Source organism: Pteronotus mesoamericanus, unplaced genomic scaffold (genome assembly GCF_021234165.1).
Source record: "Pteronotus mesoamericanus isolate MK-2021 breed Mesoamerican mustached bat unplaced genomic scaffold, CSHL_Meso_final contig_53, whole genome shotgun sequence".
NCBI lineage: Eukaryota > Metazoa > Chordata > Mammalia > Chiroptera > Mormoopidae > Pteronotus > Pteronotus mesoamericanus.
Genome location: NW_026555195.1, coordinates 7819857 through 7847385, shown reverse-complemented (window position 1 = coordinate 7847385; position 27529 = coordinate 7819857). Strand labels below are relative to the sequence as shown.

Here is a 27529-nt window from a genome sequence, read left to right as displayed (position 1 = left end):
CATTACAAGGAACAAGGAAGAAACACACTGATCATTTTCCCAAAAGACTTTTTTCAAATATATAGAATAGGTTATGCAAATTGTGAACCATATATCATCAACTTACTTGTTCCATAACAGTGTGCATATCAAAAAATGTATATAATTATAAGAAATGGAAACAAAGAAAAACTATGTCGCTTAATAAAGAGATCAATTATTATTACATCAAAATAACTCGAGTCCAACTAGATATTACACTGATACCCAATGTTTTTATATCGGTAACAAAAGTGAGGAGAGATGACTACAGGTTCCCTTCTATTTGACTATCTAGGCCCATTTTCATAGATTCTGATCTTTTATTTATATGCTACCTGAAAAGTTGAAATAACTTTAAGAAAAGTAACTCAACTTTTATTAACATTCCCTTCCTCTGTTTTCCAAATTGACAGGATTCTCAGGTAAGTATGTCTCTCTTCTTAGGTACGGAACTTAGCTAGGAAAGCAGGTCAGCAGGAGTGAAAGAGGGAAGGGAAGGAGAGTGGGTAAAAGAAAATAAAATCATAAAGACCAGAGTTTTATGAGACCATGGAGATAATTTCATTCAACCCAAAACCATAAACATGAGAATACTGAGGTCAGAAGAGGCCCAGCAATGAACCAAGGTACCACACATTTGTTAGAGTCTGAGGCAAGAGGAAACCAAATTACTCTGAACTCTTAGCTCAAAGGGTTTTCTTTTTTCACTTCATCTTATCATTGATATTGTGAGTTAAATATGTGTTTAAGCTGATCTCCATCCCTATATTTTATTACTTTCTCAGAGACGCATTGCCGCCCGGGCATTGCATGCAATGGAGGTGCAAAACCAGGCCACGGAGACTGAGTTCACGCTGACGGCCTTCCCTGCGCCCCAGGGTCTCCGGAGTTCCCCTTTCACGGTCCGCCTGTTCACTTGTGTGCTCACTCTAACAGGGCATATTGTCATCATTTCCCCAATATGGGCTGCCAGTCGCCTCCAGACGCCAGTGTATTTCTTCCTCAGTAATTTGTCATTTCTGGACATTTTATACACTACCTCAGTTACCCCAAAGCTCTTAACCTGTCCCCTGGAGAACAGGAAAACCGCATCCTTTGCCGGCTGCGTCACCCACACGTACTTCTTCTTTATCCTGGGGGCAGTGGAGTCCATCCTCCTGGCGGCGACGTCCTTCAACCGCTACATGGCCATCTGTCTCCCCTGCGCTACCCCATGCTCCCGGGCAGCAGGGCCTGCCTCCTGCTGGTTCGGGGCTGCTGGGCGGGGGCCTCCTGTCAGTGCTGGTACCAGCCATGGTGCTGTCCAGGTTGCCTTTCTGTTACAAAGAACTTAGCCACTTCTTCTGTGACATCGCCCCCCTGCTGCAGTGTATTGATACTCACTATATTGAGATGATAAACTTCCTGTTATCGTCCCTCATCCTCCTCACCATCTCCTACACCTACGTCATTTCCACCATCCTGCGCATCCCCTCAGCCCAAGGGCGGCGCGAGGCCTTCTCCACCTGCGCTTCTGGCGTCACTGTTGTCTCCATTGCCTACGGGAGCAACATCTTCCTGTATGTGCGGCCCAGCCAGGACTTCTCACTGGGTTTTGACAAAGTGGCAGCTGTTCTCGCCACAATGGGTGACCCCTCTTCTGAACCCCTTCATTTATAGCCTAAGGAATGAAAAGGTAAAGGAAGTTTTGCGAGAAGCAGTCAACCAAATTATGTCCTTTTCGTGTAGGAGAACTTGAAGCTTTAAGGCACAGGGAAACTTGAGAGTTTATTTGCTAAGAATGGTAATTTTCAGCACTGGGACTCAGTGTGCAGAAAGGCATGCCTGAGGACCAGAGACTCAAATATGCGTGGGAAGATAGGGAAAGGCTTCGTGCCGCCTCAGATGTGAATAAGTGTTGTAGTCACGCTGCAGAGGAGGCAGCTCAGCCGTAGAGAAATCAACGTGTCCTGTATGCTGTTGTTGGACCATCTCACACATGAAAATTCATGGATTGATGAAAAATACTGAACTAAAGTCAGAAAATCTCAATTTGAAAGCTGGATCTACAACTTTTATCAGGTTTCACTTAGCCTCTCCGAACCTTTGTTTTTCGTCTGTAAAGTGGAAACTAGAGTTTGTGCTTTTTCTTTTTCTTTTTGTTATTGTAGATGGTCTAAGAAATATAACCACATATAATTGAAAGTGAACACTTCTTACTGGGTCTTTAGAGATATTGCAAGGTGACTGGCTTACTCCCTGACAGCTAAATACTATAGATAATAATAAGAATAAGAAGAACAACAACAAATACAAGGAGGAGGAGTAACATATCCCAGGGTTTGTACCATATACTAAAATATGTACAAAGATATCTTGTGTAATCCTCTTAATAACCTTGAGAAGCTGATGTTATCTTTACTTTATAGATAAGAAAACTGAGGTTCACAGAGGCTAAGCATCTTACCCCAGACTCTTGCATTTGTGAGTGGCGGAAATTTAGAGTATATAAACTCCAGTCTACCATAGCACCTCTCATTATCATGAAATGTGGAACAAGAAGGCACTTAAGAGAGAGAACAGAAGTTAACCTGAAAGTTTTCTATTTTTTCTGAGGCCAGAGCATTCTAGGCCTGCCCTAAGAGTCTGGCCAATCTGCCAGTCAGGGTGGAGGTAGATGCAGGCAGAATAGACTGTGAGAGGCAATTGGTTCAAAAAGAAAACCAGTCATTCAGAGGCCATAACTGACATGAGTCTAGACTTATCGTCTGTGGCACCTGGCCAATGCGGCCACCATCTACAGAAGAGTAAGTCCTAGGATTTGGCCAGCTTAAGTAAAACGGGCATTTATTCTAATTATAATAACCAGTGTGCCATGCAGAACCCCAGAAGGGAATAAATAGCAAGACCTGCTGAGGGAATAGAATCGGGAACTAGAAATCCTGCAGGGTCTACAGCAGGCACCCTCTTCCCCTGAACCTCTGATCTCTCCAGCTGTCTCTAGGGTCAGTCTCCGCATGACTGTCTGTGTCTTTAAATCTTGTGGCAGGCTGAATGACGACACCCAAAGATGTCCAGGCCCTAACACTGAAATCTTGTGAACATAACATGTCATACAACAAAGGGATTTTGCAGGTATGATAAAATTAAAAGTCGTGAGATAGGAAGATTATCTTGAATTGTTCAGGTGGGTCCTAATTATAATCATGTGTCATCCTATGATGGTCGTAGAAGGCATTTTACCACATGAAAGAGGCTAACATTTTGCCATGTGTAATGCGCACTCTTTTTACCCAAATTTTTGAGCAAAAAATAAGAATGCACATTATACATGGGTATGATGATTACATACCATGGGTATACTAACAGATATAATAATCCCATGTAAAATGTGCACAGAAACATGGGTGTGCATTAGACAGAGCAAAATGCGGAACTGTGATGATGGAAGCAGAGGGATTGGGAGCTGCTCTCCTGCTGGCACTAAAAATAGAATGGGCCCAGAACCAAGGAATGCACCTCTCCACTCTGGAAGAGGCAAGAAATATGAACAACTCAGTTCCTCAAAGTCGTGGGACCAACGTCCTATATCCTTGGTTGCTATCAGTGAAGGGCCATTCCTAGTTTCTAGAAGGTTCTGTAGTCCTTGGCTCATAGCCACCCTTTCCTCCACCTTCAAAGCCAACAAAAGTGGGCAAGTTTCTCATGTTTCAAATCTCTCCTCCTTTTTCTCCCATTTCCTCTCTGATTCAGCTATGGAAAGCGCTTACCTTTTACGAACTCATTTGATTGGACTGGACCCACCTAAATCATTCAGGATAATAACCCCCAACTCATGGTCTCCACCCTGCGTGACATCTGCAAAGTCCCTTTTGCCAAGTAAAGTAGCCCATTCAGAGGCTCTCGGGATTAGAGCGCCAGCCTCAGCAGGTGCCATTATTCTGCTTACCAAAACTATACTCTTAGTGTTAATGATCTAGGGTAGTAAAAATAAAAAAGAGGACACAGTAATGCTTTCAAAGCTAATAATAATTCTAAACTCTGTCTTTCATTACTTGCAACCCGAAGAATTATAGCCCCAAAATATGAAGGACTGGTGAAAAGCAGCAAAGTATCTGGAAAATTCATATTTTTTTCCTTTTTTAAAAATTAATGTGGGTGACACTTGTTAACAAAATCACGCAGGTTCCAGGAGCACAGTTGTACAGCACAGCCCCTCTGCACTGCGCTGTGCGTTCACCGCCGTTATTCGCGTCTCCATCCAGCACCACTTCCCCCTGGGCCCTCCCCCACTTTCCCTCACTCCCCCCTACATATTTTAATTAGCTGTTTGGTTTTATTTAAATAATTGTTAGGTAAAGGTGAATATAATTGTTTCCTTGTGTTATTTTAATTTTTAAATAAATCCTCATTTACTCAAAAGCCCTACTCTATTATTAACACAGAAGAGGAAATTCTGAACAAATAAGATAATTGGGTACCAACTTGATTTCGTCCGCAGTGGGGCTGGCCAAGTAGGGACTGGGCCAGTCTTGAAACTGGAAGTGCAAAAAGACTCCATTAACTGTGAAAGATAATTTAAATATACTATTTTACTTTGATGTTGACTATTGTGATGCTGATCAACATTGTTACAATACCAGATAATATTTGTTTCTAAATTGATTCTAATTAGTTGAGTGAAGTGGGATACAGACAGGAACTACTTGTTCTAAATTTTGAAACAGCTGAAAAATTTTTCACTTTTCCTGCACTCAGCTATGATTAAATGTTTAAACTATTGTTTTTCAGTATGGAGGAATGTAGGAGGAAGCAGACCAAAAGAGCCTGTAAAAATTTTAAACAATATCCACCTGCGAGATGAATTACATCCCTCCAACTATGGAGGGAGGGCCCCCCAACCAGAGAGCCTACGTGTTCGGCTATAACCCTCGACCCTTCCACTCACCAGCTGACTCTCGCACACGCTCTCATCTTGGCTCAGCTGTAATAGATTATCCAGTAAGAACGACCCTGAACATACATCCCCATTACAGCGCAACAATTCTCAAGGATCACAGTGAAATACACCACATTATCTATCTGTGGCTGTGCCACGAGCTTGACGAAGCTGCCCCGCAGCGCTGCCGCCTTGATGTCCACTTTGTCTGGCCACGCAGCCAGCGGGGGCCTTACACTGACACTGGCCCCTTATGCAGGCAAATGCACTAGGCAGTGGCCTGCAGAGTCACAAGCAAATGCAAGTTTCTGAGAGGACTTTCCCAGCAGCTCTTGTGCTCAACAGTTCCCCGACCTGACAAGGCCTTCCCCTCCGGCCCCCCGTAGGTCAGGCCCCCATGCAACTCACCCAGAACTCATTCTTTTGTTTTGAATTGGCAACCTGGACTCGGCCCAGGAGCTCCAGAGCACCACCTCCAACAGAACCTATGACAGCAGGTGCCCCAGGTCCTACCTCTGCCTGCACTCTGGCTTGGACCCCCGACGTGGGTCCTCTAGGCATGCCAGGTACTTTCTGCAAGACCTCTTTATTCAGCCCTTCTTGTGGCTTGTTGTTTAACCTCAGATCACAGTCCTGCACCAACTTAATAAATGTTATCTTAATAAATGTTAATAAATAATAAATAAATATCTCAACAACAGAGCAGGGTAGTATGACGATACGTAACTGTTTCATTCTTGAAGTATACTAAAAAGCAGTTTTTGTGCTTGCGGGTATGTATATTTGTAGTGTACATTTCAGAGTTCTGTTTTTCTTCTGTAAATTTAAAAAACGCTTTATTAGAGAATATCATCTAAGCCCTGGCTGGTGTGGCTCAGTGGATTAAGGGCCAGCCTGCAAACAAAAGGGTCACAGGTTTGATTCCCAATCAGGGCACATGTCTGGGTTGCAGGCCAGATCCCCAGTAAGGGGCACATGAAAGGCAACCACACATTAATGTTTCTCTCTCTCTCTTTCTCCTTCCCTTCCTGTCTAAAAATAAATAAATAAAATCTTTTTTTTTTATTCTAAAAAAAAAAAATCTAGGATTGCTGGCCACCTCCAAGGGTGTTGTTTAAAATTATCTAGGAATCCATTCTTTAACATGCTTTCTTTTTCAGCTTTTGACAACAAATAAGTCTCTCCCATTTTTAAAATGATAATTATGAAAATGATCATGTATAAGCTCTTTGTAGTTATAAAATTTTTAGTAGTTAAGAATATTTTTCTCAACCTATTTTAGGTGTTTTTAGCCATTTCGAATACAGATCTTGAAAAGCAGTAGCCATCATACGGTCAATATAAATCAATATAAAAGAGAGGAGCTTAAAATAACATGTTAAATAAGAGAACTACTATATATGACCCACAAATAAATATCAAGTTACTCTAGTTATAGTAATTACATAGTCTCTTCATGTGCAGGAATATATTTTATTTCCTCCTGATATAAAGCAGAATTCAAAATGTCAATGTAAGAAATGTCTAAACTTGTAGAAAACTTTTATAAGAGTTTATTTGAGTAACACCGATGACGTATGTTGGGGAGCAAGATCTCAAGTGCTCTGGAGAATAAGTTTTGCATCTTCTTTTATATGGGGTTTGTGATGGGGTAACTTGGCCAGTGTTTTAATGTTAAAAAGCTGTGCCTGCGCTTGGAGCCAGGGAGACGCTCGCGACTCTAACCCGGACGTGAAGCAGCCGCAGGCGCTTCCTGCGCCAGCGAGAGCAGCTGGGAAGCGGCTTCTGGGTCCCGGGGCCGAGCTCCCCTGGGCCAACAACGGCAGCCAGCAGCCGGCAGCCGAGAAAGGAGGAAGAAACCGGACTACTGGCAGGTGTAGCCGCCTGTGGGAGGAGTCGGAAATGGGGTTACGAAGGAAGATCTGCGCCGGGATTTAAACCCAGGCGCGGCAGCGGGCGGGGGCTTAAGCGCCCGGTTTCGGGAGCGCAGTCGGGGCGCCCCAGACCGCAGGGCGCAGAGAGCAGGAAAGCGGGACGCAGCCGCCCTGCGGAGCCCTCCCTCTCAGCCCTGCGGTTTGGAAGGATGCGGGAGGATTCCCGCCCGGCCACCGGGAGCATCCGGTCTTGGATGAAGAAGGGGAGCCTCGCCAAACCCCGGACTTCTATTTCTTCTCTTGACAGACCGTACCCTGTCTGGCCTGGTTCGGCAAGGGGAGACAGGACTGTGTGCGTGTTTGTGGGTGTTTAAAAGGGACTTAGGGATTTAACGGTGACATCCTGCTATTACTCAAAACCTGTATAACTTTTGAATAAATAGTTCCTTTCCTTTTTACCAAACTCTGGCATGGAGGGCCACAGTTCTTAATACAAAGAACCTAGAGTAACAAAAGACTCCCGGGGCAGCGGGGGTGTTTTCTGTACCAGGTTAGCCAAAAAGTTCGTTTGTTTTTTTTCCGTAAGATGGCTCTAGTAGTGCTTAGTTGTCTTTAACATCATTTGAAACAATTTTGTTACATTGTATGTGACAGCTGTCATATCAGCGTGCATTTAAAAAAAAACCAAACTAATCAAAATTGATGCATTTTTGTGTAGCTCTTTTAATATTGAAGATAAAAGAAAATATGCAACATTTTCAACATATTATGCTTTATTATTTCAAGAAAGGTAAAAACACAACTAAAATGCAAAAAAAAAAAAAATTGTGTAGTGTATGGAGAAGATATTATGACCGACCGAGGGTGTCAGAAGTGGTTTGTGAAGTTTCAGGCTGGAGATTGCTTGCTGGACGGTGCTCCACGTTTGGGTAAACAAGTTGAAGTTGATAGCGATCAACTCAGGACTTTAATTGAGAACAATCAATGTTATACCATGCAGGAGATAGCCAAGATACTCAAAATGTCCAAATAAATAAAGTTATTGATGAAAATGAAAAAAGTGCCTTTTATTTTATGGGAGGGGGGGAACATACAAACTTTTGGGCCAACACCATATATTAGAAATTAAGAAGGAAACAAAGATTGTGTGCAGTTGGGAGAAGCGAAGCTGGGGTTGGATTACAGGATGGTTAACAAGATTGGTTTCTCTGTTGGGGGTGGCAACAATTTATCTGAAAGGTGTGTTAAACTAGATCAGAAACAATGGGCAGGGCTCACTTAAGGCAACAATAAGCCTTTTACTAAAGAAGCTTCCTACCTGAAGCGTGACTACCCACCGTAATTTGCCCTGTTAGAAATTTATGATCAAATCACCCTTTGAGGTTCCTTTCCATAGAACCCTTTTTCTTTTCCCCCCAAAAGTCATCACCTGACTTCAGAAGAGGATATAAAAACTGAGATGTGTCATCGTCTATGTCTCGTCCTATTTGTGCAGCAGGAGATATGGCTGGATTAGACAAGACTGTACTCTGGATCCATCTTTGCTACTTGTCTCACCCTATTAGTAAATTTATTCCACTAAGTTCAAGGCAGAATTTGCTCTGCTATGGTGATAACATAGCAGATAAGTGATGGAGATAAAATAATGGAAAGACCTTTAATATTAAAACAAACGTTTTAATCTCTAGAAGCAGTATTTGAACATCTTATAAGCTTAAATGTGGGTCACTTTATATTTGAAAGGTCATCTTAAAACTGAAAGAAAATATACCTCACAACACATTTAAGTACTTACGTTGAAGAGTGGGATGATGGTTGTTGTCCTGGTTAATTTTATGAGGAAACTTGGCTGGGCATTTGGAGTGTGTCTCTGAAAGGGTTTGCACATAAGATTACCGTGTGAACGAGCAGACTCGTTAAAGGAGACTGCCCTCCCCATGTGGTTGGGCGCTATCCCGTCCTTTTAGAGCCTGATAGAACGAACAGCAAAGAAAAAGACTTGTCACCTTCCTGCCTGCCTGTTGAAGCTGAGACATCAGTCTTCTGCCCTGGGACTGAGTTGTACCGCCACCATTGGCTGCCCAGGTTCCCAGGCCTCCAGACTTGAACTAGAATTACACCAAAGCTTTCCACAGCCTCCGGCTTGCGGGTGGCAGATCATGAGACTTTCCAACCCTCATAATCACTTGAGACAATTTGTATATACACACAGTGGACCCTTGAATAACATGGGGGTTAGGAGCACTGACTCCCCAACGCAGTAAAACTCTGCTTAAAACTTTAACGCCCAAAAACTTAAGTTGCCCCACAGTATTGATAAGGGACTGGTTCCAGGACCCCCTGCAGATATCAAAATTTGCAGATGCTCCAGTCCCTTATATAAAAAGACATAGATGAATGCACAGAGTCAGCCCTCTGCATCTGCAGACTCCAAACCTTGGATAGAAAACAGACAAGTATTTACTGAAAAGATCCACACGTAAGTGGACCCATGTAGTTCAAAACCATGCAGTTTGTTGTTCAAGAATCGTGTGTGTGTGTGTGTGTGTGTTTGTGCACATTGTTGGTTCTGTTTCTCTGGAGAATCCTGACTAATAAAATTTTGGAAACATGTGTTAGTTTTTATTGCAGAAAAAAATTTGTAAACAATTTTATACACAAGTATATATTAGAAGTATAGTCAAATTTAGGTGTTCCCTAAACCAGGAGATACATTTAATAATTTTTATTTTATTTTATAATTCCAGAGAAAGAATTCTGAGTTCAGTTTAAAACTAGATTTGTTAGCATAGGTAGTTAAATATTACTAAAGGAAGAGAGCAAAGGAAATTAGCATTAAGCATAATCAACTAAAAGCATACTCTTGCTCAGCTAAAAAGTTGCAGCGTTCATAGGCAACCAGGGGCTCTCAGCATGGCCTCGAAAAGGGGACTCACACCCCTCCCTCCGCCATACGGGGAGGAAGAACCAACCTTCCATCTCACCGGTCCTCTCACTCAGACTGGGGGAAGGCAAGGCCCTGCACAACAGGAACTAAGAGGGCAACTATAAAGGCCTGTCAGCCAAGCCTGGGAAAAGGATTGGACTGGATAAAAGTCACAGTACCCCAGAAGATCTAGCAAGTGGATTGATTAGAGGGAGAACCCACCAGAAGCCTGAGGAAGCTTGCGAAGTTAATTGGTTATTGTGAAAAAGTGCCTGGTCCTCCCGAAACCCAAGATAATCCCAACTAAAAAAGAATGTTCATGCACTCGTGCGCGCACGCATGTGCGCGCGCGCTCTCTCTCTCTCTCCCCCCCCCCCCCTCTCTCTCTCTCTCCCTCTCTCTCTCTCTCTCTTCCCCCCCTCCTCTCTCTTTCCCCCCAGCCCGATTTGCTTGCCCTTGCACTCACATGTTTCCAAGCAGCTATGCAGATCTTGCAGCCACCTGGGGCCCATGGCAGATGACACAGCTCCAAAGACCTAAGCTTTCCTGTGGTACAGAATCTCTGGACACTAGTCTTCGTGCTAGGCTTGATGAAGACAAGGCTGGGCTTTTTCCATGCCAGGATGGACAGAGATGAGAGACTGGGAACCCGGGAGACGGCCTTTATTTCCACCCAAATGAATCTTCCCACGCCACAACCTCCCATATGTGGGTCCCTGGAATGCTTTCCTTGCAACTCTGTGAAAGAACATGATTTCCACCAGCAAGATTCATAAAGAATACTTTCTTAATTTGGGATACCTCCATAAAGATAGATACAAATCCTAAAAATTGCCTGCATCTTAAGATCCCAATTATTTTTAAATCACTAATGTAAGTCAATTCTCTAGGAAATTTTTTTGAATGTGTGAAATTGAAAATGGAATCTGAAGAAGATATTCTGAGAAATTATGGGACTTTTTTTTAATGGTTACATTCTCTCTTGTATTGCTGAAAATATGTGACAAAGTTATTAATATTGATACATATGTAAAAATTCAAAACATAATACAGGACAATATTTTTAATTAGCAACCATAAGGAATTCCACCTTTGGGCAGAAATTAGCCTCCCATGGGGCAGGGAAGATTTTTACTACTGAACCATCCTGGTTCTTGTGACCTCCCTGGATGGAAATCAAAAGAAATCACCAGAAACAAATACAAAGAAAGATGGTTTATTAACATGTGTGCACAAGGAATCCAGCACCAGCACAGCAAGGGGAAATGGACTGGTTCCTCCACAGAGGCTGGGGAGAATTTCAAAGAGATTTTGGCAGGAAAAGTCATATCAAAGTACAGAGAGGCGGGGGCTTTTTAGCACTTGTGCAGTGTAACTACACGCTTCTTCATGCATTGCATGTCTCATTAGCATATTAAATCTCCACCCAAGGGTGTTTTTTAGCATTTAAATGAGGGAAGACGGTCTTCCTGAAACGACAGCCTCTCCTGCTACTGTGGATGCGCAGGCAAAGGAAAGGCCCCAAACCCTGAAGCTGTCCTGCTGACAGCAGCGCCCTTCGGTCTAATCGCCGATTGGCTGTAAGGAGGGAAAGGCTCTAGGGCAATAAGACAAATCTGGGCTTCCTGCCAGCTCGGCCCAGGGAGTGGCCAGGAGTGGCCTGGGAGTGACCAGGGAGATGGCTCAGGACTATAAAAATAGGAATTTAAATCCCTGACCAGTGGGACTCGGTTGGTTGGTCGTCACGAAGTGAAAGGTTACCGGTTCGATGCCTGGTCAGAGCACATGCCTGGGTTTTGGGTCCATTCCGGGTCAGGGGCACAGAGGAGAGGCAACTGATCAATGTTTCTCACGTCGATGTTTCTCTCCCTCTCCTTCTCGCTCCCTTCCCCTCTCTCTCTAAAAATAAATAAAATCTTTTTTTGTGAGAATTTGAAGTAGGAATCTTTGCTATTACTGTTCATTAATCTTTACTATTGGACATTAAAGTAGAAATAGGCGCCCTGATAATCCTCCGCGCTTCAGACCTTTCTTTTTTGCCCCACTGTGGACAGTTACCCCAATTTACGCTGGGCGTTTAGGGCTGGCCACTCCAGCCAGGAGTAAAGCTTTACTTTACCCATTTGCTCGGTAGCATCAGTCCAGATGGCGGTTTCATTTTCCAATTTGGTGGAACCGCTGTTTGTCCCTGGTGGAGATCTTCCCTCCTTGGGGTCCGAGACCTCTCAAGCAGCAGAGCTCAAAGCCTCTACAAAGGTTAGCAAGACTTCCGCGCACTTTGTCAGAGGTAAAGTGGGATAACCTCTACCACTCCTGCCTCTGGGTTTGCAGCCCCATGGATTCTAGCTTTTGGGCAGGTGGTATCACACAATGGTTGGTTCAGAGGTTATATTTTATTTTCAGGTTTTTGTCCCTCAAAAAGGGCTGTAACTGAGCTGTCAATAAACCATATACTTCCACTCAGACTGTCCATTTCTAGGTGACAGGACATGTGTTAAGACCAATTAGTTACATGAGCATGAGTCCAGTGCTACACCCCCTCTGTTGCAAAGTGAGTGTTTTCATCAGACATAATGTGACATGAGGGTGAATAAGACATTCTGTGAGCCCAGGACAGCAGAAGCACTGTGGGCGGGAAAAGCAAGTCCACAGGCAGAACATGCCTCTACCCCGGTAAAGACAAGCCTCTCCCACCCCCATGATGAGGAAGGTCTGGCGTGGTCTGTCTATCACCTGGAGGCTACCCGGCGCCTCGGGGGCGGTCGCCTCTGCTATGAGGACTCATGTTGGTCTCTGTTGAAAAGCTAGGCCCTCAGCCCCAGCAGCAGGCCGGCCGCCACCGTCAGGGGGGTTGCCGGCGTAGACCCCATCCCTACCACTGTGCCACTCGCTCTCGGGCCAAGGAAACAAGCACTGGGGAGACTGAAGAAAGGGGCTACTTAAATCCACGTAACACATTACATTAGGAACTTCATTATTAAAACGTCCTCTCTGGAAGATACCCTTGGGTGGGCATTCGCACGAAATAATGTATTTTCAGTCTGTGTTCATTTGTAGAGGCCTATTCACATACTTCTTCCTCAGACTTTCTTGTTCTTGTCAAACATTCGTCCAATCTGTTTCTTCCAGTTTCTGACCATTTCACCAATTCATTAGGAAGTGTTCAGGAAGCAGCATAGATTTTTACTTCTATTCACATCTCACTCTAAATGTACTGGGCAACAAAACTACCACTCAAGGTTCTGCTTCTTCTAAGGATTTTCCTTTGCCATCATCTTCCAGGGAGTGCAGTGCTTCCGCCGTCCGCTCTGGGGTAGTGCCGTCATGTTGTTCAGATCCATGTCTGAAACAGGCTTCAAATTTTTCTTTCTCAGTCAACTGATCAAAAGAACATCCCAAGAAGACAAAGGTATAGATTACTGAAAAGGAGAAAAAGTAAGAGAGTGTGTGTTTAAGGAAACTGAACCACCTGCTTCTGCCACTTAATCGTATTATCTTGTGTCATTTCCATTTTATGATGTTGCAGTTACGCCTGTCCAATGTTATGGCTGAATCGGTAAGACAGCCCTCGGTTCACAATAGGGAGTGGAGACTGCCTGGTCAGTTGATGGCCAGTGGCTAGGAAGTCGGTTTCTATGAAGGCCCAGTAACAAGCCAAAAACCAGTATTTCTCAAAAGGAAAATAGGTATCTGCAGAAGAGAGCATAGACTTGTTCCTAAATCCTCCTGTTTATACTTGCCAGAGATGTACAGCATTCCTATTGGCCATGGATACTTTGAATATCATTGGATTTGTTGTATCATAAATAGTAACTAGTAGAGGTGGGTATTGTAAGGCATATGATTGTCTAACTGTTACAATTAGTGTTTAGCTACAAATGGGAGCAAAGGAAGCCAGACATTGAGCTTAATAAACTGGGGACCACAAGCCAGTTTGCTAGCCAGGAAGCTACAGCCTCACACCCCAAGGGATTACAGCATTGATCTACCAACAGAATTAACACCCCTCCCTCCCCAACTCCAGTACTGAAGTCGGGGGTGCTCAGAGGGAGGTGCAGGACCATAGAGGTTTGTCAGTCAAACTAGGGAGTGTAAACCTCTCCAAGCCCATGAGTCTGGAAAGTTGATTGGTTCCTTTGAGAAAGCACCTGGTCTGTCCCAAGCCCAAGCTCCTGGATATAACCCCAGGGGAACAAAGAATTCTCTCTCTCTTGCCCACCCGGCGAGGCCCTCGCACGTTTGTCCGTGTACTCCCTCACTTGGGAGCATGTGACCCTGTGGGCCCAGCGGCTGTGAGGCCCACAGCAGGTGGCATGAGCTCTAAAAGAACTAAGCTCTCTCTCTCTCGCCCACTTGGGAACGTGCTCATCCCATGCACTCACACATTCTCTCTCCACAGCCGTGTGGCCTGCAAAGTGGGAAGAGAGGGAACGTAACCCCAGATGCGAAAGGTCATATATGACAAACGCACAGCTAACATCACACTCAACAGGGAAAAGCTAAAAACATTTTCCTTAAGATCAGAAACAAGGAAAGAATATCTACTCTCACCAGTTTTATTCACCATAGCATTGAAAGTTCTAGCTCCAGCAATCACACAAGAGAAAGAAGTAAAACACATTTAAATTAAAAAATAAGAAGTAAGACTATCATGATTTGCAGATGATATGATAGTATATACAGAGAGAACACTAAAGATTCCACCAAAAAACTACTAAAACTAATTAATGAATTCAGTAAAGCAGCAAAATACAAAATTAATATTCAGAAATTAATTGCATTTTTATACACTAATAATAAACATAAAGAGAAATGAAGAAAACAATTTGGTTTACATCTTGTCAAAAAAATAGCTAGGAATAAATTTAACCAAGGATATAAAAAACCTGTACTTTGAAAATCATGATACTGAGGAAAACACAAATAAGTGGAAGCAGGTTATGTGCTCATGCATAGAAATAATAAACGTTTTTATATTATAATTTTAACAATGTTAATTATTAATCCAAAGCAATCTATAGATCCAATGTAATCCCTATCAAAATACCAATGGCACTTTTCAGAGAAATAGAACAAATAATTCTAAAATGTATATGGAACCACAAGGGAACTTAAATAGCCACAGCATTCCTGAGAAAGAAAAAAGCTGGAGGAATCATGCAACCTAACATCAAACAATACGACAAGACTATAGTAACTGAAATGGCATGGTACTGTCATTTTAAAAAATACATCCAAAAACAGAATAGAAAGCACAGAAATCAATGCATGCTTATGTTGTCAATTAATCTTGACAAAGTAGGCAAGAATATACAATGAGGTCAAGAGAGTTGATTCAATAAATGGTGTTGGGAAAGCTGGACAAACACATGCAAAAAAAACTAGATCACTTCTTATACCATATACAAAAATAAACTCAAAATGGACTAAAGACTTTGATGTAAGACAAAAATCATAAAACTCCTAGAAGAAAACATAGCCAGTAAACTGGCTGCCATTGTTCTCAGTAATATTTTTTTGACTTATCTCTTTGGGCAAATAAATAAATAAGCAAATGAGACTACATCACTTTAAAGATTTTGCACAGCAAAGGAAACCACCAACAAAATGAAAAGACATGCCAATGAATGAGGTAACATATTTACCAATGCTACATCCCATAGGGAGTTTATATCCAAAACTGATTTAAAAAAAAAAAAAAAAAAAAAAAAAAAACCTCATAGAATTTAACACCTAAAACAAAAATCTGATTAAAAAAATGGGCAGAGGACCTGAACAGACATTTCTCCAAAGAGGTCATACAGATGGCCAATAGACGTATGAAAAGATGCTCAATGTCACTAATCATCAGAGAAATGAAAATTAAAACCACAATTAGACAATACCTCACATCTTCCAGAAAGGCTGATCAATAAATCAACAAGTAAGTGTTGGCCAGGATGTAGAGAAAGGGGAATTCTCATGCATTGTTGATGAAACTGCAAATTGCTGTAATCATTATCGAAAAGAGTATGGACATTTCTCAAAAATTAAAATTTAACTACTTTTTGTCTTAACAACTCCACTTCTGGATATTTATCCAAAGAAACACAAAGTACAAATTCAAAAAGATACGTGCACCCCTGTGTTTATTGCAGTATTATTTATTTTAGCCAAGATATGGAAGCAACCCCAGTGCCATCATCAGACAGGTGGGTAAAGATGTGGTACATATATAACATGGAATATTACTCAGCCATAAAAAGAATATAATTTTACCATTTGCAATGACATGGATGGATCCAGAAGGTATTACAAGAAGTGAAATAATCGCATCAGAGAAAGACAAATTCCATATAATTTTACTTGTATGTGTAATCTAAAGTACTTATCGGAGGGAGTCAGGGGTTTGGGCGACAAAATTAAGAAGTAAAAATTGGTAGTTACAAAAAAGTCACAGGGATGTAAAGTGCAGCACAGGAAATACAGTATATAACATTACAATAACGAGATATGGCTTCTGGTAGGTAATGGAATTAGAGGAAGGGTTACTTTGTAAATCATGTAAATGCCTAATTACTATGTTGTACACCTGAAATTAATATAAAATAATATTAAATGTCAACTGTATTTGAATAATTTTTAAAATTTTACTTATTGATTTAAGAGAAAGAGAGAGAGAGCAAAGTTGATTTGTTTTTCCACTTATTTATGCACTCACTGTTGATTTTTGTACGTGGGACAAAACCTCTGACCGGGGACAGAACCTCCAACCTTGATGCATTGGGATGACACTCTAATCAACTGAGCTGTCAACCAGGGCTAAATAACTTTTTAAAAGAAAAAAACAAATAATGGAAGCTAAAAGATGAAAGAATGATTTCTTTACAGTGGTAAGAGACTATAACAATATTTAGAGGACAGAGACCTATTTTACTGATGTTACAGAACGTAATTATCGTAAGCTAAGATGCACGTGCCTACAGAGGGAGATCACTGTGAGAAGCGTCTTGATCGACTCAGGAAATCTTAAAATATAAAGACAACGTCCATCCTTAACATGACTGGAGGAATGACAGATGATAGGAAGATTTCCGTTTGATCCCCTGTAACTATAGACCAGAGGCTTTGTCTCTGGAAAATTTCAAGAGGAGAAGCCCCCGCCATGGGAATAGCTAGCACAGAGGAAGGCAGTGGGCAGTGACGCTGAAACAGGGGCTGCCTTTCTTTTAAACTCAAAATGACCAGATGCCACATGAGGAGAAAGGCTGAAAACAATGGAATTAGGTGAAAGTCTGCATATTTATCAGGATAATTCGTCTCCTGCTCCCCTAATTCCAGCAGCCACCACAGACTTTTTAAGGAGGATCTGAGGACTCTTTTTTTGAGAAATTAAATACCCCCTCCAAACAGCCTGAAGAGAGTCGTGACTAAAAGCCCATATTCTGTAAAAGTAAACCCGCTGCCTTATTGCATGAACTGACACTCAGTCAGGAGGTCCTGTCCCTCACGTTTCAGACGGAATGTTAGTGTCTTGCTCAATAACAAGTAGGGAAAAGGAGCCCCGAGATACCTCAGGGAAGCTCACAGTGGAACCAAGCCCACATAGGCATGGCACCTTGAAACGTCAAAACCTGGCCCACAGGCTAAATGCTTCAAAAGTGGAAAAATCATAAACAAAGGATTGGGAATAAAAGTGGCATTGTGATAACAGGCTCCTAATATGCTAAATACAGTGAAAATATTGTTTCAAAATTCTGCAGAAAAAAATTCTTTTTAATTTAGAATTATATACCTAGCCAAATTATTAGTAAGGCTAATGGTAGAATAAAGGCCTTTCAGAAATGCAAAAACTATAAAAATATACCTCTCATACATCTTTAAGAAGTTACTGGAGGGTTAGTTTCAGCTATACAAGACAGCCACACAATCCTGGAAACTGATTGATTAACCATAAGTAAAGTAAATTTTAAAAAGCCCCAAAGTAATGGTGAACAACAGCTGTAAAAAGAACCTATATAGACTAATCATTTCAGGTAGGAACAAGACCAACCAGTACAGAATATCACAGTAAGATAGTCTGGTGAATGGAGAAGCAAGGATAGAACCAACAGATTGTTTGATTAATCTGTGGTAGAATTTGGGGGCTAGATAAGCAAACAAAAGATAGGAAATTGTTTGAATGAAAAATTCTAGAAATTGATACAGTCACTTTGGAAGATAGCGGGGCAGTTTATTACAAACTATTATTTTTTTACTTGCTTATTACTTTTACCATATGGTCCGGCCATAGTGATCCTATTTACCCAAATGAACTGAAAACTTAAGTTCACACAAAAACCTTCACATGGATGTTTATGGAAATTTTACTCCTAATTGCTAAAACTCAGAGGCAACCCAAATCTCCTTCAGTAGGTGAGTGAATAAATAAACTGTGGTTCACCCAGACAATGGAGTATCATTCACCGCTAAAAAGAAATGAGCTACCAAGCCAGGAAACAAACAAGGAGAAACCTTAAGTGCATGGTGGAAGAGGAAAATCTGTGGAGTCAGTAAAAGACCAGTAGTTGCAGGGAGGGTAAAGGAGGAAGTGATAAATAAAGCACAGATTTTTAGGAAGGTAAAATACTTTGTATGACGCCATCATGATGGATACATGTCGTTATACATTTGTCCAAACCCAGAGAATACACATCACCCGAGGGGAGTCGGAAGGAAACTCAGGGCCTGTGCGCTAGTGATGTGTCAATACAGGTTCATTAGCTGTGACAAATGCTTTATTTTGGTGAGGGATGTTGATAATGGGGGAGACTATGCATGTGCAGCAGCAGGAAATAGGTGACAAATCTTTGTACATTCCTCTGAATTTTGCTAAAATGGCTCTTTTAAAAAAGTCCTGAAAAATCATAGAATTAATATTTTTTTAAAGTGTCTTTCCAAAAACTGGGAGGTAATTATAATACCTTTCCAAGATCAACAATGAACAATATTATTAGCATAACATAGTATAAAAAGTCACACTATTCAATCCAAAATTGTATCTCTGTACAGCAGACAGAAGAGAAAGAAAAATAGCAAAGAACTTAAAACTCATCCTTCACAATAGAAATCTTAGAGATAATGTGTTAAGTTGATAAATTTTTAAAAGGATATATGTTTTTATCTAAAAATATGAAGTCGACACTAGAAGAAAATGTCAAAAGTATTTAAAATAATTCCCTATAAGAAAAAAAAGTGGAGAGAAAGAGAAGCAAGCAACCTCTCTTTTTTTAAACAGAACTTTCAGTATTCATTCACTTTCACTATGTATCTTTTTAGAATAAAAAGAAAATTTAAAATAATAGAAAGAAAGCAAATTGGTTTAGAGTAAGAGAAAAATGAGATTAGAGGAAAAACTAGTGTAAGTCCCACACAGGAGAGAATCAAAGTAAAGAAGCAAGTGAAGGGGAGAGGACACGTCACCACAAAGTAGGATTCCTTGGAATATTAATTATTTTCTTGAGAAACAGCCTGTGCAAGAGAGACAGGCTGAGGCGCCTTAGTTCTCCCTGAGGGCAGGAAATAAATTTCCCTGTTAAAAGTACTCTCCTTGTACCAGGAGGGTAGAAGTCACGCTTATCACCAGAGAGCAGAAATCTAGGGCTGAGAAGGCTGTGTAAACCGTGTTACTCACTAATTCAGCACTCCAGCCCCAAACCCTTTGTCCTGTCAATTCACAAATCTATTTTTTGTAACTTTTTTACAAAATTCGTTTAGTAAATTTTTTGTCTCATAGTTTTATTAATTTTAAATTAATAAAATCTTTTAATTAGCCCCAGCTGGTGTGATTCAGTGGCTTGAGTGCCAGCTTACGAACCAAAGGGTGACCGGTATGATTCCCAGGCAGGGCTCATGCCTGGGTTGTGGGCCAGGTCCTCAGTAGGGGGCGCACAAGAAGCAACCACGCATTGATGTTTGTTTCTCCTTCCCCCATCTCTAAAAATAAATAAGTAAAACCTTTTTAAAAAATATTTTAATTCTATGCATATGAAATTATTTTTTTCTTCGATTAATCTATCTTATGTCAAGTTAATTATTAGATTAGCCAAAGAACCTAGAAGGAAAGAATGGAAAACTTTCCTCCCCGACACAAGCACTCCCAAGAAGTCTCAGCTCACAGTGAGGAGCACAAGGTACACAAGAGGGCCGGGAGTCAGTCCTTTCTCGGGGTAGAAATGAGGACAATCCATTCAGGCATCTGGTTAGTTAACATAGTTGAGATAAACATCAGGGACATTTAACTTTCGTTAAAACAGTGAATGTAAAGGTGGGTACTGATCCCCAGGAAGACCAAGAATTCCCACCAGCAGAGTTATGTATTCCTGCATGGCAGAAACTGACTTCTGTAGCAGTACCCGTACTGTGTACACGTAGACAAGAGAAAGGCCAGGCCGCAGACACCCCGAAAACACAGATGACTATTAATTCTCCCACAGGGTAGTCAACACAGGAGAGAAAGAGATTTACTGCAGTATGTTCACACCGGGGATCTTGGTAAGAATTTGATTATATTTTTCCTTTCATAGCTATAGATTGATCTTCATGTATTTATGAGCATGTACTGATATTAACTGAAATGTTTTAATTTTTCAGAATCACTGCTTTTTGTGGATGAGTCATTGTCTGCCTAGCCGAGGGCAAAATGCGTCCTAAGTCAAACTTGCTTCTTGCCTACAACTTGAGAAAGAGCGGCAAGGTTGCTTCTACCATATTACATTTTACCAAAACATTGCAGTCCAACCAGTCCTGCTAAAAAGAAATTTTATGTCTCTATCTCTATCTCTATCTATTGTGAACAAAAAGTCAATGCCCCCGGGAGTCCCCAGTCCGATGCCCAAGGAAGGGAGACACTTCACTGAGTGAAATGGCTCAAGCAAAACGGGTCCCGGGCGGCCGCTCAGGGAGCAGCTCAGCCGCGCTGGGCGCCGCGGGCCCCGCGAGGCGGCCGCAGCCGGGGCGTCCGGCTTTGGGTGAAAACCGAGGGTGTGCTGCTCCCGGAGGAGACGCCCAGTTACGCAGAGGAAAATCCCCACCCGCGGCTCCCGATTGGCAAGGAAGGACTTGAAATGGGCGCATTTTGATGGTTCCGAAAAGCACTATCCTGACGGGGTGTTATTGAACCTCTCTGGTCATTTTAAAAAATCAATACAAAATGGTGAAAAACATGAAGGCAATTTAATAAAACTTCTCCAGAAAAAAATAAAATTTCCAGGTTATAATAACAAAGTTGATGATTAAGAGGACAGGAGGTGATATTAATGGGAAGTAAGGTTAAGAAATTCCAATTTTAGTGTCTTTTCTCAGCTGTTTGCAAAGACATTAAGGTTCCCCACAAGGCACAACGAGGGCAGTGCTTTCGACGAAACAGCAGACCGCGAACCACCGAAAAAGTCTATCCCAAAGTGTCACAAATGATTTTCATGTTTTCAAATTCAATTTTTAAAACCTCCACCTTTGTGTGTGTGTATCCTCTATGGTAGTTGGTTCCTTCTTGAAACTCAGGCAACTACTGGCAGAAAAGAAGACCACTTACAAGGTTGTAGGAGTCCCGAGGGAGTTGTATCAGAAACCGAGGAACAGTGATTTGAAAGCGGAAAGTGGGAACAAACTAGCGCCAGCCCCCAGGGCCACGCAGGCCCTGCGGGCAGGCAGGGCAGGCCGCGCCGTTCGCTGGCTCCGGGGCGCGCCCGCGGAATCGGCGTCCGCCGGGGAAAGTCCTGTTCATGCGACGAGCAAAAGTCACAGTGGTTTTAGTTAAGCGTTCAATGTTTAAAGAAATTTTTATTGACAATTATATATATTATGTATAATATATATGGGAAAAATAGACGTCTATGGCAAGCTCGCAAGTGTGTAAGTCAGGAGAATGGAGTAACAGTTGAACGGAGCTGAGTTCAATACAAGGCCTCCCCTTCTTGAACAGGGAAACGTCTGAGATGAGAAACATTATGAAGTTTGTTTGTATTGGGAACTTCAGAAAACTTTAAATATCGATCCTGGCCTGGCTGGTGTGGCTCAGCGGGTCGGAGCGTTGGCCCGTAACCGGAGGGTTGCAGGTTCAGTACCCGGTCAGGGCACACGCCAGGCTGCAGTTCAATCCCCAGTCTGGGTGTGTTCGGCAAGGCACCCAATCGTGCTTCTCTCTGGCATGGATGGCTCCCCCTCTTTCCCTCTCCAGAAGCAATGAAGAAATGTCCTCCGGTGAGGATAAGCCAAAAACACTGATGCTGATAAAGACAGGGGTACTACGTGTTATCTGAAACTCCAGAATACTGTTGGAAAATATTTTCTATTGTATCAATAACTTAAGAAGGATGAAGGTTTTCTATTTTTAGTTTTCTCATACATTTTTAAAGTATCCTTATAAGTGGATAGAGCAAAATATCTGAGGAAACCCCCAAGGATCCCTGCATAGGTCTATTTAGCACCTTCTAGAACTTTGTAACATGAGTAGGTAGCTCAGGATAAAAATTCTTTCATAACAATACTATTAATTAACTTTTTTGGATCCATATCCCTAAGAGCTATTCTCCTCTAAATGTCTAAGGCAAATAAGCTCATGAAAAAAAAAAAATAGTCCATCCTCTTAGGGAAAAAAATTCATACAAGAAAAAAACTTTAAAGAGAAAAGGAAGGGGTAGCTTTAAGAATAATTCAAGCCACCTTTAATCCAGTGATTCATAGTACTCAAGACCATTTAGCAAAAGCTGCAACGGAAAGATTATTATTTTAGAAACCATGAAGGTGGAAGAAAATACCAAGAACCATTCTGCCTCCCCTTCACTGAGCCACCACCTGGTGACGATGCCACAAGGAGGATTCGGCATCTGCCACTGTAGATGAGTTAGTTGTATGAAATTCTATGTAAAAAAACAGCCTGGTCACTAAGTGATTAAAGTGATTCAGAATTAACCAAAAAGACAAACTATAATGAAAAAATTCCTGAAAATTGAGAATCAATGATTTTCCAGGATAAATTTTTTGAATGGGACTTAAGAAGATATACTCTAGCCTAGATATGACTGACTTATTTCTGAAATTTTTTCAAGTTCTTTGCAACTACTCCATTCTCTAGCTGCAAAATAGATTCTAGAATTCACATTACATTGAACTTACGGGGATGCTGTGGGGCAAGGAGAGTATCTAGATCATAGAGGTATCTGGGGGCCCTTCTGATGAAAAAGGGTAATAATTCACCTATAAGGCCAGTACATGAATGTGTATTTGGAAGTTACAGGGTCTGCCATTCAAAGCAGGAGCTCTTCATTCAGCCGGTGCTAAAGCGAGATAGTGATTGTCCATCACTGAAGTCCTCCAAGCAGAGGCTGAACAGGGATGTGTTAAGGATGCCAGTCAGAGCGACTTTTCCCGGGGTTAGGCAGTTCAGTGACTTAGTAAGGTTTATTTTTATCCTTAAGAGATATTTATTCCTGTTAGCCAGAAATAGGAATAGAATTGGCTTAAAAAAACTCAAAATACAATGCTTAGAATTAATTCTTAACCAAAGTTTGAGCCTCTTATTATGCCTGCATATTCAGAATATGTTGGGAAAATACTGCATCGTGTATAATCGCTGAAATGTAAGTATATTTTTTGACAAATGTTTTATTTATTAATATATCACTTTGTTAAATTTATTCTTCTGTGTGTAGTCTCTCTGATCTGTCAATACTCTTAGTGGAATCAAATGTCAATCTCAGAGGATTTAGATTCGGTACACATTAAAAATATTCCTCAGTTACAAATTGAACTTTTCATAATTTGTTATTTATTCAAATAATTAGCTCTAATTGTTCATCTTCTTTAAGTTCATCTCAGTTCTCCTAAATGGAGCCATATTTCTTTTAGCAAATATCTATTAGATATTGTCACATATATTTTCTAATTTAAACTCCACAGAAGCTCATTTTGAATGTAATGATTACCTTCATTTCTTAAATAAAGAAGCTGTGAGTCAGTTGAAGGATTTAATCTAATGTGACAGAGCCAGAAGTGGTAAAACCTAGGACTGGAATCCAGTTTGTCTATCCAAAATTAATCTAATTAATACTTGAATTTTAAAATGTGAAAGAGCATTTACCTTTGAACAACCTCATGGAAATAATTTTTTAAAAAACAGACAGCAAAATGCCTCAGACAGAAAGTTCACATGAACTTTCATATGCTATTAAATTGGCATATGCATCCATGATTTGCCACTTCTGTGCAGTAATTTACAGAATCATTTGGAAGCCTGTTTACTAGGGAATAAAAGAAGTTAGAATCTTTGAGGTAGAGAACGGAGGTGAAAAGTAAATGGTGGCAACAGAATAAAGCTATAAACCTATAAATGTATAGTCCAACATTGTGATGTTTTCAGACAAGAAAACTGAAGTCCAGAACACAAAAGGAGGTTTTTTTTACTAAGTACAGAAGCTTAATCTTGTTGAGGCATCAGCTACCCAGCTTCCAGCGTGATATACAAGGACTGCCTCAGGGCTGGGGGAAGCGGAGGCGGGGACATGGAAGTGCCTATAACCGACTTTACAACGTTATCGCCCGTTCTAGTAAGGTGAATTCTAATGTTCTAAGACTGAATCTGTTTTGGATTTTTATGTTATAACATAGTGAGAACAAACATCCTATTGGAAAACAAGAGTATTCTAAGGAATTAATAAGACAACTGAACAAAGATCTATGTGTAAGAATTTTTATTTGATCATCACCTCCACAAGCAAGAAATGTTGATGATTTAAATTACAAACACGAAGCAAGTGGCTAAATATATCCTGGTTTCATCCAGAGGACCATTATAGGCCCTCACAAATGACTGTGCAAAGGAAACACTGGGAGGGGTCTGAGGCGTCCGGTACGCTGACCGTGGTGGCATCATGGGGGCTTGCGGGGGCCCGAACTCACAAACTGTACCTGCTAAATATGTGCAGTCCTTTGCGTATCAATTACATCTTAAAAAGGCTATTTAAAAAAAAATTGTATGTATTTGTATTAATTGACATGAAAAGATGATATTTGCAATAGAAAAAGAAGAAAAGTTATACAGTAATGTTAGCATGATTTGGGGTATACAGGGTGAAACAGAAATAGGTTTACAGTTGTGAGTATGCAAAACAGAAAGTTTATTCTTGTATTACTATTTATTAATCATTCTATCATCTTCCGTATGAACAACTGTAAACCTACTTCTGCCCCATCCTGTCTATGTATATAATTTGAATTTTGAAACAGCCTGGAAATATACTCAACAAAAGCTTGTCACTGTATCTCCAACAGGTTTAATTACAGATTATAATTTTGTTTTACATTTTCTAATTCTTTGCACTGAGAAATGTATTTTTAATAGGTCAAACTACAAATTAAAAAATGAACTAGAAAGGCAACTCTTTTATCTTGGACAAAGGGAAATGAGGCGAGCCATTGTGGCTCATTCATTAAGAAGGAGTGAAGCGAAATCTAGACAAAGCGAGGACTGAGGGAAGCGTTAAAGAACAAGCCGTTTTAACTTGAAATGGGGACTTTTGTGCAAAAGAACCCTGTCTCCGATACTGGAATAAGCGACAAATGGGATGGCCTTGATGTAGCTTTATAATTTCAATGGATCAGGCAAATGAAGTAAGCTGAATACCCTCTACTCTACCTTCCTATGTGTAATTTGTACCTCTCTGACTTTAGCACATTGTATCATGTCCTCTCAAATAATCAGCAGGCAGATATGTGACATGTGTATGGTGTCATAGAACTTATGGGAATTAGGTTTGGGACGCTGGGTGAAATCTAATAACCAATATCCATTTTTCCCCTCTGATGTGTCTGCTAAAGTGATTAGTAGGAACCAGGAAACATCGTTCCTTCCAAACATCCCTGCTTTGTTTCCACTCATCTGTATAGGCTGGGAAAAGACTTCGGAACTGGGAAACTGTGGAGATCACCAAATATCAGCAACCAGAAAGGAACCTTTGTCTCTTACTGATGGCAGGTCTCTAATGGGCACTGCTGAAGTGAAAGAAAATTTGCTATAGAAAAGGCAAGAACGTATTCAAAAGGGTTTCCTCTTAGTGACTGTAAACTTCAGAACAATAGCAAGTTCTAGTTAACGTATGTGTCAGTACTTAAGCAAAATTTTAGTGGGAGGATAAAGCTGGACAAGCTGAAAAGAAGAACAGTTTCTTTAAATGAGAGGCTGTTTTTAAATCCAGTCTTATCCTTTCGTTTTACAGAAAGTCTCGTCTCAACGCTACTTCCCCTTTCCTAAGGTTGCACCGACAGGACTATCAGATTGACGACTATATCCCATCAGGCATCTTCCAATAGAAGGCACCCTCCACGACACATTCTCAACAGGTATTTGCTAAACTACCTCCTAGGCTGACTTCTCCTGCTCCTGAAGGGAGGCCCCGTCTACCCCGCGGCAACAGCCAGGGGAACCGCAGCGCGGTCACCGAGTTCACGCGGACGGCCTTCCCGGCGCCCCTGGAGCTTCAGGCCTTCCTCTTCGTGGTTCTCTCCTTCACTTACACATTAACCACAGTGGGGAACGTCATCATCGCCTCCCTAATATGGACGGATATTCGCCTGCAAACCCCGATGTACTTTTTCCTCTGTAATCTGTCCTTTCTGGACATTGTATACACTACTGTCGTTAGCCCAAAGCGGCCAGCCTGCCTTCTAGGAGAGGAGAAAACCGCATCCTTTGCCGGCTGCATCGCCCACACGTACTTCTTCTTTTTCCTGGGGACAGTGGAGTTCATCCTCCTGGTGGCGACGCCCTTCGACCGCCAAGTGGCCATCTGTCTCCCCTGCGCTACCCCATGCTCCCGGGCAGCAGGGCCTGCCTCCTGCTGGTTCTGGGCTGCTGGGCGGGGGCCCTCCTGTCAGTGCTGGTACCAACCATGGTGGTAACAAGGCTACCTCACTGTGGCAAAGAAATGAATCATTTTTTCTGTGACATTGCCCCTCTCCTACAAGTGGCCTGTATAGATACTCGAGTCATTGAGAAGGTAGACTTCCTCCTGTCTGCCCTTGTCATCCTCAGCTCCCTGGCCTTCACTGCTGGGTCCTACACCTACATCATTTCTACCCTCCTGCCCATCCCCTCAGCACAAGGCCATCAGAAAGCTTTTTCTACCTGCGTTTCTCGATCACTGTTGTCTCCATTGCCTACGGGAGCAACATCTTTGTGTATGTGAGACCCAAACAGAACTATTCACTGGATTTTGACAAGGTAGCAGAGAGATCATTACAGTAGTGACCCCTCTTCTGAATCCTTTCATTTGCTGCTTGAGAAATGAAAAGGTAAAAGAAGTGTTGAGAGAGGCAATGAACAGAATCATATTCTTGATACTAAGGAAAACTTCACCTTAGCCTTTAGTACAACATATCACATAACGTTCTTAATGTACAACATTCACTCTGCATGAATATAGTGCCACGTGGGTACATCAGAAACCTGAGACTCCGTCAACAGCACAGGTCTCGACCACACCAAACTGAATGAAAATTCTGTCTATGTCTGGAAAAAAATCTAATCCACAAACTAGAAAAATATGAAAATTTACCTAATGGAAGTTCAGAAATCTACAAATCTAGTCTTGGCTAAATCAGTTTATTTTCTAGGTGAGTCTGACTATATCACAATTCATCTGAGTCTCCATGTCTCCAACTCTAAATGAAATAATAGCAAAGGATCACTATTTATAAAGAGACATGTAAAATTAAAGGAATGTTCTCCCTGGCCTGGTGGCGCGACTGGTCGGGGCCTTACCCTGTACACCAAAA

At 41.5% G+C, this 27529-nt stretch overlaps 1 protein-coding gene and 1 pseudogene across 1 annotated transcript; both read left to right on the top strand.

Annotated features, from left to right (window-relative positions):
* The first annotated feature begins 836 nt into the window (after positions 1 to 836).
* LOC129075358 (olfactory receptor 6M1-like) lies at positions 837 to 1759 on the top strand (annotated as a pseudogene).
* Positions 1760 to 20621: 18862 nt separating this feature from the next.
* Positions 20622 to 27115, top strand: LOC129075402 (olfactory receptor 6M1-like). The gene is given in 6 exon segments (XM_054579491.1): positions 20622 to 20806; positions 21260 to 21457; positions 26119 to 26543; positions 26546 to 26887; positions 26890 to 26982; positions 26985 to 27115. Coding segments are annotated over 6 exon segments (1374 nt in total).
* Positions 27116 to 27529: the final 414 nt, after the last annotated feature.